Below are 15,429 nucleotides of genomic sequence, written 5' to 3'. Positions count from 1 at the left end.
TGGACAAGAGTTTAATTGCCAGTATCATCATTGAGTAATGATCATCATGCTACTGTATAATCTTTATATGATGGTATCCAACCTATGCTTGTGAGGGAATAAGAGTCCAGTTTGTTGCAACTTGATCATTTTTTGTTATAATTAAACTTAAGGCAGTATGATGCATGACTCGGCATTGCATTGCCCCGGTTCAGCTGAGCCTTGCACTTGTACAGGTAATGTGGTTCCTTCTGAAGATAGACCCTTTTGGTGCACGGTTCAGCTGAGCCTTGCACTTGTACAGGTAATGTGGTTTCTTCTGAAGGTAGACCCTTTTGGTACATATGTGCTTTCTTTTCTTTACAAATTAAAAGGACTCTCGTCAACTGTCTATACTATTAGTAGTAACTTGTAACCTTATCGTCATTGCTGTCCGTTCATTGTATCGTAATAATGATGTCCTACTACAGAAACTGACTTGAAGTGAGAGGCTGTTGTGACATGTTTTCCCTTGGTGGCTGAACACGCTCTGGGTACGCGGTTGGTGTGAGCACGCGCGTGCTTGCTTGCAGAGGAACATGCGCGAGGGGTCATGGAGAGCGGGACCGGACCGCGAGAGATCTCAGTGGTTGCATTGTTCAGGTACTTTTGGTGGACCATCAGCTTATCATTCATCACGTAATCATTTGCCACCGAAACATTCCTTCGAATCGTCGTCTTCCTCCTTCGATAAGTTGTTCTATTTTGTCGAAGTATAAGTTAGTATAAGTTCGTGCACCGGGCCGTACCAATTGCGTGGTTCATTTTTTTTTTGAATCATTTTGTCACACGAATACAACTTGAGAGTGTTGGAGCGCTCGGGTTTCTCACATTCTGCTACGAGTTAGATCAAGGCTGTGGGTTAGCGAGGCGGTGAGGTGTCGCCGGAGAGGAAGGAGGTGGCCTATTACGAGACAAGCGTGGGCAGTGAGTAACAACGAGGGAGGCTGGGAGATCGAGCAGAAAGTGTGTGTATTTGTGCTGGTTTTAGAAAGAAATCACCTTAATCCTTTGTAACGAGGAGGCCAGAAGCTCTAATTTTGATGTGCTAGATTGAATGCATGGGCATAACTTGTTATAGTTTCTGCCAACTGCTGATTACAAATAATCACGCGATGACACGAGAAGCTGGGACTGAGCAGGTACTGTCGAAACGATCACGTCATGCCGACGACAGCTAGCATATCATCCTCGAAAGCCTCCAACCTCAAGAGGAGAAAGAAAAGCTCTCCATGCGGCGCGCACCAACAAAAAATGACCCTCATCCGTCGTCAACCTGGTCCACTCCGACTCTGGCGTCTTCCGCACCACACGCCCACACACAGTGACACATGCACGCCGCTCGGGCATGCAAATGTTGCAGCGAAGCAGGCGCAGCTAGCTCAGTAGCTCGCCAGTATATTTCATGGCGGCCCAAGACGCACACAAAGCCCCAGCTGGTCGCGGCCGCTCGTCTGCTCCACCAAGCACCGGCATGTGGGAGTCTCCTCCTAGCCAGATGCCAACGCACGCGCCCTTCCCCTCCTGGAGCCCCTACGCCGGCGCGTTCGTCGGCGGGGCGGTCGCAGCCGGCGGCGCGCAGCTCTCGCCGGCGGCGGCCGACTCGTCGCGCCTGCCGAGCGAGCACGTGCACGTCCCAGACCATGCCTGGAACCAGAGCGCCCAGTAAGTATACTGGCATATATATGCACACGTCTAACAAGCTTGTTCGACCGAGGTGCATGCCCCAACTGACAATCTGACGTCGTGCACTATCGTCAGTGGCGCGGGAGCGCACGGGGGAAGCGGCTACAGGGAGAACTTCCTTTCCCTGTTCGGGGCGAGCAACGTGGTGCCGGAGGTGTTCCAGGACATCCCCGCGGCGTGTGACTAGTGACTACCTCGCAGGGCCGCTGGGCGCCACGGCGGCGGCGGGCAAGACGGCCGGCGGCGCAGCTGCCTACGGCCTCGGCAGCGTCGACCGTGTGGCGCACGGGAGCAGCGTGCGCTTCGCGCCATGCTACAATCACGAGGTTTGGAGCTCCCACGGCTTCATCATTTCTTCATCAGACTGCTCTGGGTTATCCCTGCATCGGCATGGGAATGGGATCCGGGAGGCCAACGGAGTCTTCTTCTTTTTGCGTGGGGAGCTTGCCGGTGCCGGTTCTTTTGGTGACTACAGGCCAGCTGCAGAATTCATGTCGACCAACAGCAATAGACATGAGCTGGATATTAGGCCGGTAAGGTTTACTCGCTAATGGAAAAGTGGCTTCTCGATCGTCCACGATGCTTAGAGATGTGAACAGGTGAAATCTGTTGAACTCAGCTCTTGATTCTTGCAGCAGGGGATGGGCAGTAGCAGCAGTGGAAGTGGAGCAGCCAGTGTAGCCACGAGGAGGAGAACAGAGGAGAGGGTTGGAGGAAACGCGAAGAAATCGAAGCAGGAGGCTTCCCGCAAGGCGTCGCCACCCAAGGTAATCCCGCGAAAGCCAAGTAAAAAGCCCGGGGTTTTGAGCGAGAATTTGACAATTTTGTTTCAAACGCAGGCTCAAGCACCCAAAGTGAAGCTGGGAGAGAAGATCACAGCACTGCAGCAGATCGTGTCACCTTTCGGGAAGGTACAACCGTACAAGATTCTTACTGCAAAAGTTCTCCTTCAAATGCAAGCTGGGTTCTCTCCGTTCATTCTTACTCGCTGTGAACTCGCTCTGAACATTGCATTTTTGCCAGACTGATACATCGTCGGTGCTGTTTGAGACGATCAAGTACATCAAATTTCTTCATGAGCAACTACGGGTAAGTGCATGCGCACAGCATGCCATGTGTTTGTCTTTTTTTTTTTGAGGGGTCCATGTGTTTGTCTTGCATAACTTTCAACGTTGTATGGCAAAATTCTAATATCCTTAAGTAGTAGTAAAATTTGGGCGGAGCGTTGTAAATAGGCCCAATAAAGAAGCAAATGTCAATATGTATATATTTTGAACCGTTGTACTTGGTGCTTCAGCCTTTTGCCCTGGCTTCAGTGAGACTATACTCACCTTTTATCAGTGGACTTCCAAGTCATGCCCAAGTCCTGTGTAAAGAATGATCACGCTGTCTCTTTCCAGAGTCCAGACTCCAGACAGACAGACAACACTAATGAACTTTTTTTTTTGAAGGTCACCGGGAGGGGAGAGAATCCCCCACCTGAATTTTCATTTCATCCGGCCCTGAAGTGGCCCATTAGAATATTTCAATACATTTTACAACAAGTTCATTTGGATACATTTTACAACAAGTTCATTTGGTGCTACATTGCGGAATTAAAAACAAAGCACCATGACAAGCTAACACTAAGGTCGCCTGGCGGCAGGCGGTACCCCTAGGTTCTGGCTTCCTCTTTTGCAGCACGTAGCACGGTGCCCAGGTGGTCATTTTGCTGCCGGAAGATTGCGTTGTTCCGTCGTTTCCAAAGTTGCCAACAGCACAGCAGGAGGAAGGTGTGGAAGTGTTTACCAGGGATATGCGCCGGCGGGAGGAGTAGATGAAGCTTCATCAGCGTCATATCCGGGGGCAGGTCAATGTTGATAGCAGCCCAGAAGGAGGCCGCAAAGCTGCACCCAAACATGATGTGCGCCATTGCAGATCTCACAAGCAGCGTCATGCAGCACGTGCCTTCGTTTCAAGTGTTCCCGGCTCTGAATTCGGTCCCGGACGAGGAGCCAGGCGAAGAACTGCACTCTTGGGGGAGCCCGGTTGTGCCAAATGAAGACAGCAAGTGGGCTTGTGGGGTTCCGCGTGGAGTGCAGCAGCCTATAAAGTGTCGAGGTGTGCAACTTGCCGTCAGGGTCGGCGAACGGGCTAGACCGCCGGTCTGGTACCTCAGACGGACTCCACCCAGCCATGATTGCAGAAACTTGAGTCAACTCCTCTTGTGCCACAACAGTCAATCGTGCGGTGAGCACAGGGGACATGCCGGACCGGTGAACGGTTGCCACCGTTTGATCGGTCCTCTGGCAATGGCTGAGTAGTGCCGGAAAGCGGTCGGCAAGGGGGTCCTCGCCAACCCAAACATCGAACCAAAAGGAGGTGGTGTCGCCATTGCCAGTATGGACGGAGGTGATGGCCCGGTACACAGGTAGCAAGTCTTGTAATGCTGACCAGTGTTGCCCATTGATTTCGCCCTGCATGCTTGCGAGGTCCGAGTGGCGCCGAACCCAGGATGCTCAGGAAGATCCTGTATTTTGATGCAGTCTGTGCAGGAGCTTGAGGAGAAGGCAGGTGTTCTGCAGGGACAGATCACGTATGTCCAGTCCGCCATGTTCTTTGTCTGCACAAACGTGCTCCCATGCTACCAAGCAGCTTGCTCCACTGACCGTGTCCTCCCCAGTCCAGAGGAACGCTCTGCGGCACTGGTCCACTTATGCGAGTGTTCCAGGTGGGATTGGTAATGCACACATCAAATAGACAAGCTGAGAATCAAGGACGGAGTTGATTAGTACCGTGCGTCCCATTGGATTGAGCAGGCTGGCTTGCCAGCCAGCTAAGTACCGATCAGCTTTGGCAATAAAAGGTGTAAACGCCAACAGTTTCAGCTTGGTGTTGGACAGCGGCAGGCCGATCAGTTTGCAGCGGCTACTGGACTGAAGATCAACTACTCCAAGAGTACGGCCGTGCCGATGCACGTCCCAGCAACTGTTCTCCCGCAACGCATCGACACACTTTTGATGCAGGGAGGAAGGTTTCCGGCAGACTCAGGGGGTGTTTTGGAATAGGGAGTTAAAAAAAGCCCCAGGGACTTTTTACTATTTAGAAGTATTAAATAAATGTTAATTATAAAACTAACTGCAGAACCTGGGGCTAAACTGCGAGACGAATCTAATGAGGTATCTGAATTCATGATTAGCGAATGATACTGTAGCATCACTGTAGCAAATTATGAATTAATTAGGCTCATTTGATTCGTCTCGCGAAAAAGCACTCAGCTGTCAAAAAACATTTATAAACAGATTTTATTTAATATTATAAAATATTAAAATTTCTTTTGATGTGATAGGGACTTCTGAAAAAAAGTTGGGATCCAAACATGGCCTCACTAATGAACTTAAAAGAAAACGGAGCACCTAAGCACTGTCGCAGCCATTATTCCACCTCTTTTCTGAAGTCTTGTAATGCTGACAACACCCCATGCCTTGCCTGACCTGCTCTTCCATTCCATGGCTGTGTTTAGATCTCTGGAAAAGGTGGAAGAAAAAGTCACATCGAATATTGTAGTACACTGTAGCATTTTTTATTTGTTTGTGGTAAATATTGTCTTACCATGACTTAACTGGGCTCAAAAGATTCGTCTCGCAATGTACATCAAAACTATGCAATTAGTTTTTTTATTTACCTATATTTAGTACTCCATGCATGTATCATTTGCTATATTTAATGTTTCGATGTGATGGAGATGTGATGGAAAGTTTGGAGTTTTTGTGGGATCTAAACACACCCCATGATGATCTGGTGCAGCTATTCAGTGAGCCGTACATGACGAAAAGCGCACACAAGGTACCGACAAAGCCACAAAATTTGTGTTTCTAGGAAAAAGTCTATATCACCCCTCACCTATGGAGAATGGACTACATAACCCTCAATCTATGAAACAGTCTATATCACCCCCTGAACTTTCCAGAACCGGTCAAATTACCCCCTAAAGCAGTTTTAAAAAATTATAGTAAATCACAAAAAATCATAAAATAAAAAATCTAATTGTGTTAGACTCCAAATGAATAGATCTACACAATGAACATATAATATGGTATGTTTTAGTATTTTTTTTGCTGTAGCTTTAGATCTATTCTTTTTTTCATAGCTGTAAAAAATGTATTAAAACATATCATATTATATGTTTACTGTGTAGATCTACTCATTTGGAGTTCAACACTATTGGATTTTTTATTTTATGATTTTTCTGTGATTTATTATGATTTTTTGAAACTATTTTAGAGGGTAATTTGACCGGTTTTGAAAAAAAATCAGAGAGTGATATATACTGTTTCATAGATTGGAGGTTACGTAGTTCACCCCTCATAGGTGAGGAGTGATATAGATTTTTTCCTGTTTCTTTTCACTAAAGTATTGGCAACAATGCGTGGTCACGAGTCGTTGCCAATTATGTTTGTTGTTTCAGGGCCGCGTCCCGTTTGGAGGCGAAGAGAAAGACGAGAAGAGGGTGACGGGGCATGAGCGTGGCTTGAGGGGCAGAGGGCTCTGCCTGGTCCCTGTTTCGCTGCACCCTGCCGGACTGCTGGACGCCGGCGTACCCGAGCTGCTTGTACCGGTAGATGAGCTCAGGGAGGCGACAGGCTGCATTAGCAATAGGATGCACAAAGATTTGTTTGTTTTTTTGTGCCCGGTCTTTGATTTCCAGTCTAGTTCATCAGCCGTTCAGGCTAATAACATACTTAGGCATCCCAGTGTGGCATCTCCACTGCAGACGCTGTGCTTGTACAGTTGTACTAGTAGGTCAGGCTGTAGCTATCGTCGACAAATCAATCCCTCATCAGGCCACTTTCTCTCAAGAGAAGAGGCCCTCGAATCTTGTTTAGTTGTGTAAACTTTAAAAGTGTAAAGTATTGTAGCACTTTCGTTTGTATTTAGTAATTATTATCCGATTATGGGTTAACTAGACTCAAAAAATTCGTCTCGCAAATTACAAACAAACTGTGTAATTAGTTATTTTATTTAGCTAAATTTAATACTTCATGCATGCGTTCAAAGATTCGATATGATGAAAATTTTTGTAAAATTTTGGAATTTTGAAAGCAACTAAACAAGAACTTAGGCTGAGGCATCCAGCCATGCCACACCCCTGCGCTGCCCGTGCTATAGGATGAAGGCCTAACAGAGATGTTCAGGGAGCCACACACTTACAACGTGCACTATTGTCTGTTTGCCCAGATTAAAAAAAGGAACTCGCACTTCTGAATCTGAAAATTCCGGCTGCAAGGAATCACCGGCCTGTCAAAGTGTCAACCTTCATGAGGCACTTGGAAGTGCTCGATCAAATTCACGTTCGAATATCGCATTGGCAGAGTGGTACTTCCCCATACCCACCGTATATATGATCAAGCAGACGCAAGGTTTGTCTGTACCATTTTTTTTATTGAAGCGTTCCAGTTACTCGAAGTCGAGGTGTGCCTGATCTGTCGATCCAACTCTTTTTCTTCTCAAAGCTGCTAGCCTGCAACTAACTACGTGACAATAAGATGTACTACAATCTAATCCCGCGTGACGTACGGTACGGCGATATGCTCTGTAGAAGCTTTCATCATTCGACCCCTGCCCCATAATAAGAATCAAGTGTTTATTAAAAAAGATTGCGACCGCCGGATATCAAACCGAACTGATCGACCCGTGCGTCTCAGTCGCGATCAGTTCTGCACTCCGTTCCGTATCTTTTACTTCATCAACCAAAAAAAAAATCGAAACAAATGCGAGACACATCCCGGTCAAGATCAGGAGGTCCGATTATGAAGGCATCGGCAGAGTCAAGGATCTCGGTATCTTCCCGGGAAAATAAAACTACTACTCAAGTGTCAGGTTAACCGTATGCGGCAAGTGCATGAACCGGCAGCCCATGCCACCATCAACGTCACCGAAAAAATTCCCCCAAAGGAACATCCACGTCGCTTTCCTTGTCAGGCTCAGCCACTCAGGCTGGCTCACAGCAGTTGGCACGTGGACGGCCTCGTTTAATTGCGCTGTGCAAAATTTTTGAAAGAATATTTTTCTACATTTAAAATATTAAATATAAACTAATCATAAAATAAATTACAGAACTCGTCTGTAAATCGCGAGACGAATCTAATGAGACTAATTAATTCATCATTAGAGGCTATTTACTGTAACATTAATGTAGCAATTTAACAACTAATTATTACGACCTAATTAGGTTCATTAGATTCGTCTCGCGATTTACAGACAAACTGTGCAATGTGTTTTTTATTTCGTCTAAATTTAATTCTCCATACAGGTCCAAAGTTTTTTTTCGGAATTTTGAAGTTTGCAACTAAATAAGGAGGGAACACGCGTGTTTCGTACCAGAAGAACCGAAGGAAAAGTTTGATCCTTCCGGATGCAGGGTTCCGATCCGCCGTACCGTGCTCGCCATGGATGGCACCTTGCCTGACTGATTTGGCCGAGGAACATTTATTTTCCGGCAGGTTTGCTCAATGGTGGCCTGATCGCCAACCCGCGCCGGCGGGGCAGCTCGCACTGCCGAGACAAGTTGAGGGAGTTGGCCAGAACCCAGTAGCGCGGCGGCGAGGCCTCAAAACTCGATGCCGGGCACTCGCGGCCATGGCGAGCAAGCCGAACAAGTTCACCGTCCCGCTCCTCGCCGCCGCTACGGAGCACGGAGGCCAGAGGGAGACATGCCCGTGCGCGCGCCGACACCCTCGCCTCCCGTGCGCCGCCGGACACACGGCAAGTGCGAGTCCCGCACGGCGCACGCCGTACCCTCTCCCTGATTGATTGGTGAACAGACAGACCAGTCCGTGAAACATGTCCACGGCGTCGGCCAAGGAAAAGTCCGCGGCGTGTCCTGCTCCGACGCCCGATCCCACACCCACCTCGGCCACTAGCTGCCACCGGCCCGGCTGCGCCTCTGCTACAAAGCGAGAAAGCGCACGGCGCGAGCTCCCCCAATTTCCCAATTCCCCGGACGCCAGCAGGCCACGCCGCCACGCTCCACTTCCACCCCCTCCAGCCGCCGGTTGCCGCCCGATCCGTCCTATCCAGCGGGTGGCGGCCATGGGATTCGACAAGGAGGCGAGCTCCTCGTCCTCGCGGCTCGACGCGGCGGCGCCGCTGCTCCCGCAGCACGGCGGCGGCGGCGGCGCGGGCGGGCACCTGTCGTCGCAGCCCAAGACGTTCGCCAACGTCTTCATCGCGGTGGTCGGCTCGGGCGTGCTGGGCCTGCCCTACACCTTCTCCCGCACGGGCTGGGCGGCGGGGACGCTGCTCCTCCTCGCCGTCGCCGCGCTCACCTTCCACTGCATGATGCTGCTCGTCGCCGCGCGCTGCCGGATCGCCGACGAGCACCCCAAGATCGCCTCTTTCGGGGACCTGGGCCACGCCGTCTACGGCGCGCCCGGGAGGCACGCCGTCGACGCCATGCTCGTGCTCAGCCAGGCCAGCTTCTGCGTCGGCTACCTCATGTTCATCTCCAACACCATGGCGCACCTCTACCCCATCGGGGCCGACTCCCCGGCCTCCCCGCTCCTCACCGCCAAGGCGCTCTTCATCTGGGCGATGCTGCCGTTCCAGCTCGGCCTCAATTCCATCAAGACGCTCACGCTCCTCGCGCCGCTCAGCATCTTCGCGGACGCCGTCGACCTCGGCGCCATGGGCGTCGTCCTGGGCCAGGACGCCTCCATCTGGCTCGCCAACAAGCCCCCCGTGTTCGCCTTCGCCGGCCCCGCCGAGATCCTCTATGGGCTCGGCGTCGCCGTCTACGCCTTCGAGGGAATCGGCATGGTCCTGCCGCTGGAGGCGGAGGCCGCGGACAAGCGCAGGTTCGGCGCCACGCTCGCGCTGTCCATGGCGTTCATCGCCATCATGTACGGGCTGTTCGGAGCGATGGGCTACCTCGCGTTCGGCGCCGCCACGCGGGACATTATCACCACCAACCTCGGCACAGGGTGGCTCTCCGTCCTGGTGCAGCTCGGCCTCTGCATCAACCTCTTCTTCACCATGCCAGTGATGATGAACCCGGTCTACGAGGTCGCCGAGCGCCTGCTCTGCGGCAAGCGCTACGCCTGGTGGCTGCGCTGGATCCTCGTCGTGGCCGTCGGTCTCCTGGCGATGCTCGTGCCCAATTTCGCCGACTTCCTCTCGCTCGTCGGGAGCAGCGTCTGCGTCGTGCTGGGGTTCGTGCTGCCCGCCGTGTTCCACCTCAAGGTGTTCGGCGGCGAGATCGGTTGGGCCGCGCTCGTTGCCGACGTGGTCGTCATCGTTATCGGGGTTGCGCTTGCGGTGTCCGGGACATGGACATCGCTCGTTCAAATCTTCAGTTCTAGTTAAGAAAAAGATCGGGAATTAGAGGATGTGTGTAAACTATACTAGTTTAAATAAAGCATATCGTAAGGTTCTCTTCCCTTTACCATGTATTGATTAAATAGTTGATTCAACTGCGGGATGTGAACTTTTATCCTTTCTTGATGCTTATTCTGTCTACCATCAAATCAAAATGAAAGAGTCCGACCAGCTCGCGACTTCTTTTATTACCCCTTTCGGCATGTACTACTACGTCACGATGCCCTTTGGCCTTAGAAACGCCGGAGCCACATACCAGCGATGCATGCTCCACGTGTTTAGAGACCATATTGGGCGAACCGTAGAGGCGTATATCGACGACATCGTCGTAAAATCCAGGAAGGCGGACGACCTGGTAGCCGATCTTAGGATCACGTTTGATTGCCTTAGGGCCAAAGGGGTAAAGCTCAACCCCGAGAAGTGCGTGTTCGGAGTCCCTCTAGGCATGCTTTTGGGTTTCATTGTCTCCCAGCGGGGCATCGAACCTAACACTGAGAAAGTCTCGGCCATCACTCGGATGGGACCGATCCGAGACCTAAAGGGGGTACAGAAGGTCATGGATTGCCTAGCCGCTCTCAGCCGATTCATCTCACGCCTTGGTGAGAAAGGTTTGCCTCTGTATCGGCTCCTGAGGAAATTCGAACACTTCTCGTGGACCCCCGAGGCCCAAGAGGTCCTCGACAAACTCAAGGCGTCGTTCACTAGCGCTCCGATCCTAACACCGCCGATGGACAACGAGCCCCTCTACCTATACATGGCAGCCACGACCCAGGTCGTCAGCGCAGCCATCGTTGTGGAACGACAAGAAGAGGGACATGCTCTGCCCGTCCAGAGGCCGGTGTACTTCATCAGTGAAGTATTGTCTGAGACCAAGACACGGTATCCACAGATCCAAAAGCTGCTTTATGCAGTGATCTTGGCTCGACGCAAGCTGCGCCACTACTTCAAGGCTCACCCCGTCACCGTGGTCTCATCCTTCCCCCTTGGGGGAGATAGTTCACAACCGGAAGGTCTCGGGAAGGATAGCCAAGTGGTCAGTGGAGCTGATGGGAGAGACTCTCGCCTATGCACCTCGCAAGGCCGTCAAATCCCAGATCTTGGCCGACTTCATTGCTGAGTAGACCGACACTCAGCTGCCCCCATGAAGCGTCCCCTCATAAGAGAAGACTTAAATGTGATACAAATATCAGTCACAGGAGGCTGATACACATTTATTACATCAGATGGTACATCACCGTACAATCCTCCGAGGAGGTGGACACTCAGGACAGACAATAACAAGAAGTAAGACGGCTACGGTGATACACCAGAACACGACCCACATGGGATCCAGCTCAGGCTCAGAGTATCGCGCCAGAGAAAGCATCCTGAACAGGGCCAACACCACAGGCAGAGTTGGGTGCAGGACGGAACCCCTACTCAACGTCTTCGGGAACGAAGTCTGGATCTTCCTCTGTAAAAATTAGGAAAGGGGTGAGTACAAATGTACTCAGCAAGTCCAACCACACCCACGAAGGGGGTATAAACAGAATATAATGCACATGGTAAATCAAGGATAAGGCTAGGGTTTAATTTGCGGAAAGCTAATTTTTATGCAGGGGTTCATTTGAAAGAAAAGAATTTTCAAAGCGACTATCTCGCATCGAGTAACACGTAGGGTTGATCCACACATGATCCAAGTTTTAAATTTCCTACCGGACTCCTCATCCGCCATAGCACACGGCACAACTGCCGGACACTTTTCCAAAATAACTCACGCCAACCCATCCATTTCCAGAAGAAATGCTAGTTGTGTGACCAAATCGTAACTCGCCCAGTACCGTGGGCACGGCTATTCGAATAGGTTTTAACTCTACAGAGGTGTGCAACTTTACCCACAAGCAGGGTACCACAACACGATCACCTTAGTGTCAGTGCAGATCCCAACAAAGCGATTACCCACCTTAGTTAGACCTGACTAGCCAACACAGGATCCACCAAGGGGCCATTGACCTATCACAGAGGTTTTAACCGGGATATAAGTCACACAGAGCTTATCCTTTCTCCTTGATCACCCGTTGCTCTTAGCTCTCCTGATGGCTATCAGACCAACTAGTGGAATTTATGCTAAGCCGTTACCGCATACAACGGTCGAGTGGTTTGCACGATAGTGGAGCTAGGCAAGATGACACATCAACTTGGTCCTTAATTGTGACAAGATGGATATCTCCCTTCCTTGCTCAACCACACAGGTACGAGCACACCATTCGGCAATTCACACAGAAGTGCCATCCATCCCATCTAACTCATCTTTCGAAAATTTCACATTTTCCCTTCCCACACACTCACATATTTTTCTTTTATAAAACAAGTTGTATCGTGTTCGAGGTCCTAAGTGTTCTAGCAGCGATTAACATCCAAACAGAATAAATCATATTCAAGTATTAATCTAAGTGGTCAAGGAATGGTTATAACAAATCAAGGGGTGGCTATCCAACCATATTTTCAGCAGTCAAAGTATATGCAGTTTTGTAAAACAGGCCAATAGGTTGTGTTTATAAAACTGGGACAAAATATGCATCAAAGGATGGGATTGAACTTGCCGTTCTCAAAGCCTTCCGGGAAGTCCTGATCGAGGTACTGTCTTTCAGGTTCGGGGTCGCGGTACTGGTCCTCGTTCACTTGCTCACAGTACTGCTCGTCGATGGGTTCTCCCTCGTTCACACCGTGATCTACAACGCACACAAACAAGCACACAATAAAGAAAAAGAAATAAAGATTTTATCGTTGAGCTCGAATCGAAAACAATTAAGATATAAAGATATGAGTGATATTTTTGGGCGGTTTTCTAATGGCACGACCGAAACTATATTAGAACAGGCATGGTAAAGTTTCGAGGTGATTGGAGAATTTTTGGCGCATGAAATGATAGGTCGGAGAGGGGTTTAGGGGTTAAACCGGGATTTAGGGGCCTCTTCGTAAATACTTTTGGAAAGGAAGGGACTTGATTATTATTTTGGAAAATATTTGGGCTACTCTAGAAATGGCCAGGGGTATATTTGAAATTATGTTTATATGGTGGAGGGGTTGGTTTTGAATAAAATAATAAAGAGGGGGCTTCTTTGTAAAAGGACTAAAGAGGGGGGTGGATTCCTTAAAGAATAGGAGAAAGAGGAGGGGGCTAAGGGCAAAACAACCCTTCATCTCCTTCCTCTCGACAGAGAGCAGAGGAGGGGGACGCAGGGCGCCGGTGGCGGCCCTCGCCGGCGGCGCAGGGCATGGCGGCGGCTAGGGTCAGGGGGAAAGAGAGAGGGGCCACGAGGAGTTGACTCCCCTCCCCAATTTCAGAGGAGGGGGCCCGCAGGGAGGAGCGCGATGGCCATGGCCGTGGCGGGCAGGCGGCGGCTGTCGGTGGCGTGGCAGGGGCGGCCAGGGGTGAGCACGTGTGGGGGAAAGGGAGAGGGAGGGCCAGGGTGCCTACCTTGGCCCTTGGCTCGAGCGAGGAGGCAGCAGGTGTAGGGTCGAGATGGCGGACTAGAGGGGGGTGAATAATCCTTTCAAAAAAATCGTGCTGGCTAACCGAAACTTATGCGGAATTGAAACTATTCGCTTAGCCAAGACTTCACCCCTATAACTATGATTCTAAGGCACTTCCAAAAAGATCCTACACAAAGCAAATGGAGTGCCAAGCTAGCAAGAACTCTCCTGACAATTCTAATGACAAGCCATACAAGCCTAAGCACTAGTACTTCACAAACCGGGGGAGCTCATACACAATTCTAATGAGCAAAAGTACAAAGCCAAACCTAAGCTCACTAGATGCTCAAGGACAAGGATACACAATCCAAATCCAAGAGCTCAACTTGCTTAGCTACATAATCTAAGCAAGAGCAACTAATTAAGCTATACAAGCTAACTAATCACTAGAGAGCAACTACACAAGCACAAGATATAGAAGAATGTAAATACAAGGCTTGTAATTTGTAGAATGCAAACCACCGAGAAGAGTAGACAAAATTGACACAGTGATTTTTATCCCGAGGTTCACTTGGTTGCCACCAAGCTAATCCCCGTTGAGACAAGATCCAAGGTTGCCGCCGATCCTCTTGCTAGTGGTGACTCTCAAGTCACACTCTCCCACGTGGAGTGCTCACACCGAGCTCTAGCACATGATCCGGCTGAACCACTTGTTGCTCTTCACGTCTCGCTCAACTAGAGTTGCTCTTCGCGGCTCCCGCGGGGTGAGCACAATACCCCTCACAATCTCTTCTCCGGAGCACCGCACAATCTTCTTGCGGGCTTCAACGGAGCCTCTTGCCACCAAGCCGTCTAGGAGGTGGCAACCTCTAAGAGTAAGAAGCACACCGGCTTGCAACACGATCACCTAGTGCCACTTGATGCAATCTCTCAAAGCAATCGCACTAGAATCGCTCTCTCACTCGATCGGATGATTACTATCAAGTTAGAGTGAGTAGAGGGCTCTCAAGCACTCTCACACATGGATACCAAGTCCCCAAACTAGCCGTTATACTCAAATCCCGTGAAAACAGAGTTTTCGCGGACTGTCCGCCTCACAGAGACCGGACCGTCCGCCATTCAAAACCAACAGCTAGAACTGCAATGATTATGTGTCAGAGTTGACCGTTAGAGCCCCGGGTGGACTGTCCGCACCCCTGGGGCGCACCGTCCACAGTTCAAAACTTCGAACCAACCGATTTGCAAACATCTCTGACTAAATCTGGAAGTGACCGGCGGACTGTCCGCTCCCCAGTGGCGGACCGTCCGCCGTTCAAAAAGTGAGCACACACAGAAACCGTAGTGTTTCTATCCCAGAATTTTCAGTTGGAGGTGGACCGTCCGCCCCCAAGGGCCGGACCGTCCGCAGTACAATTTGGACACCCAAGACAGAACTACCAAGTTTCTGCGCCCGTTTCAGCTTTTAAAGGCGGACCGTACGCCCCCATGGACCGGACAGTCCGCAGTTCATTTTGGACCACCAACAGAGCTAAAAACGGTTATATTTGAGCTCATCCGAGATAACGGCGGACCGTCCGCCCCCCATGAGCGGACCGTCCGCATGTCTATTTCCAGCAGAAATGTATCTCGGAAAAACGGCCATAACTCTTAGCTCCTATGTCCAAATTTGGTGATCTTGGACTCTATGGAAAGCTTATTCAGAGGGCTACACAATCCAACTGAATATTTGATCCAAAACACAATGGATCAAAGCAGTATTTCACTCCAAGAGCCAACCTAATCTCCGAAGAACACCGAAAAGCCTTTCTTGCTTCCCCCAAGTTGATAAACATCAACTCCAACTCTTTCTCCTTTGCAAATGTGCCAACAACACCACGTGAACAACTCCATGTGCATGTGTGTTAGCATTTCACA

At 50.2% G+C, this 15,429-nt stretch overlaps 2 protein-coding genes across 2 annotated transcripts; both read left to right on the top strand.

Annotated features, from left to right (window-relative positions):
• The first annotated feature begins 1,492 nt into the window (after nucleotides 1-1,492).
• LOC120681271 (transcription factor bHLH111-like) lies at nucleotides 1,493-2,980 on the top strand. The gene is made up of 6 exons (XM_039962783.1): nucleotides 1,493-1,683; nucleotides 1,780-1,890; nucleotides 2,000-2,237; nucleotides 2,340-2,471; nucleotides 2,544-2,615; nucleotides 2,728-2,980. The coding sequence occupies exons 1-6, from the start codon at nucleotides 1,493-1,495 to the stop codon at nucleotides 2,839-2,841; spliced, it is 858 nt and encodes a 285-aa protein (XP_039818717.1). The 3' UTR covers nucleotides 2,842-2,980.
• A 5,580-nt stretch (nucleotides 2,981-8,560) lies between these two features.
• LOC120683041 (amino acid transporter AVT3C-like) lies at nucleotides 8,561-10,176 on the top strand. Its single transcript, XM_039965053.1, has one exon. The coding sequence runs from the start codon at nucleotides 8,776-8,778 to the stop codon at nucleotides 10,045-10,047; it is 1,272 nt and encodes a 423-aa protein (XP_039820987.1). The 5' UTR covers nucleotides 8,561-8,775; the 3' UTR covers nucleotides 10,048-10,176.
• Nucleotides 10,177-15,429: the final 5,253 nt, after the last annotated feature.

This window comes from Panicum virgatum, chromosome 7N (assembly GCF_016808335.1).
Source record: "Panicum virgatum strain AP13 chromosome 7N, P.virgatum_v5, whole genome shotgun sequence".
NCBI classification, from domain to species: domain Eukaryota; kingdom Viridiplantae; phylum Streptophyta; class Magnoliopsida; order Poales; family Poaceae; genus Panicum; species Panicum virgatum.
This window is presented reverse-complemented; position numbering and strand designations above follow the sequence as displayed.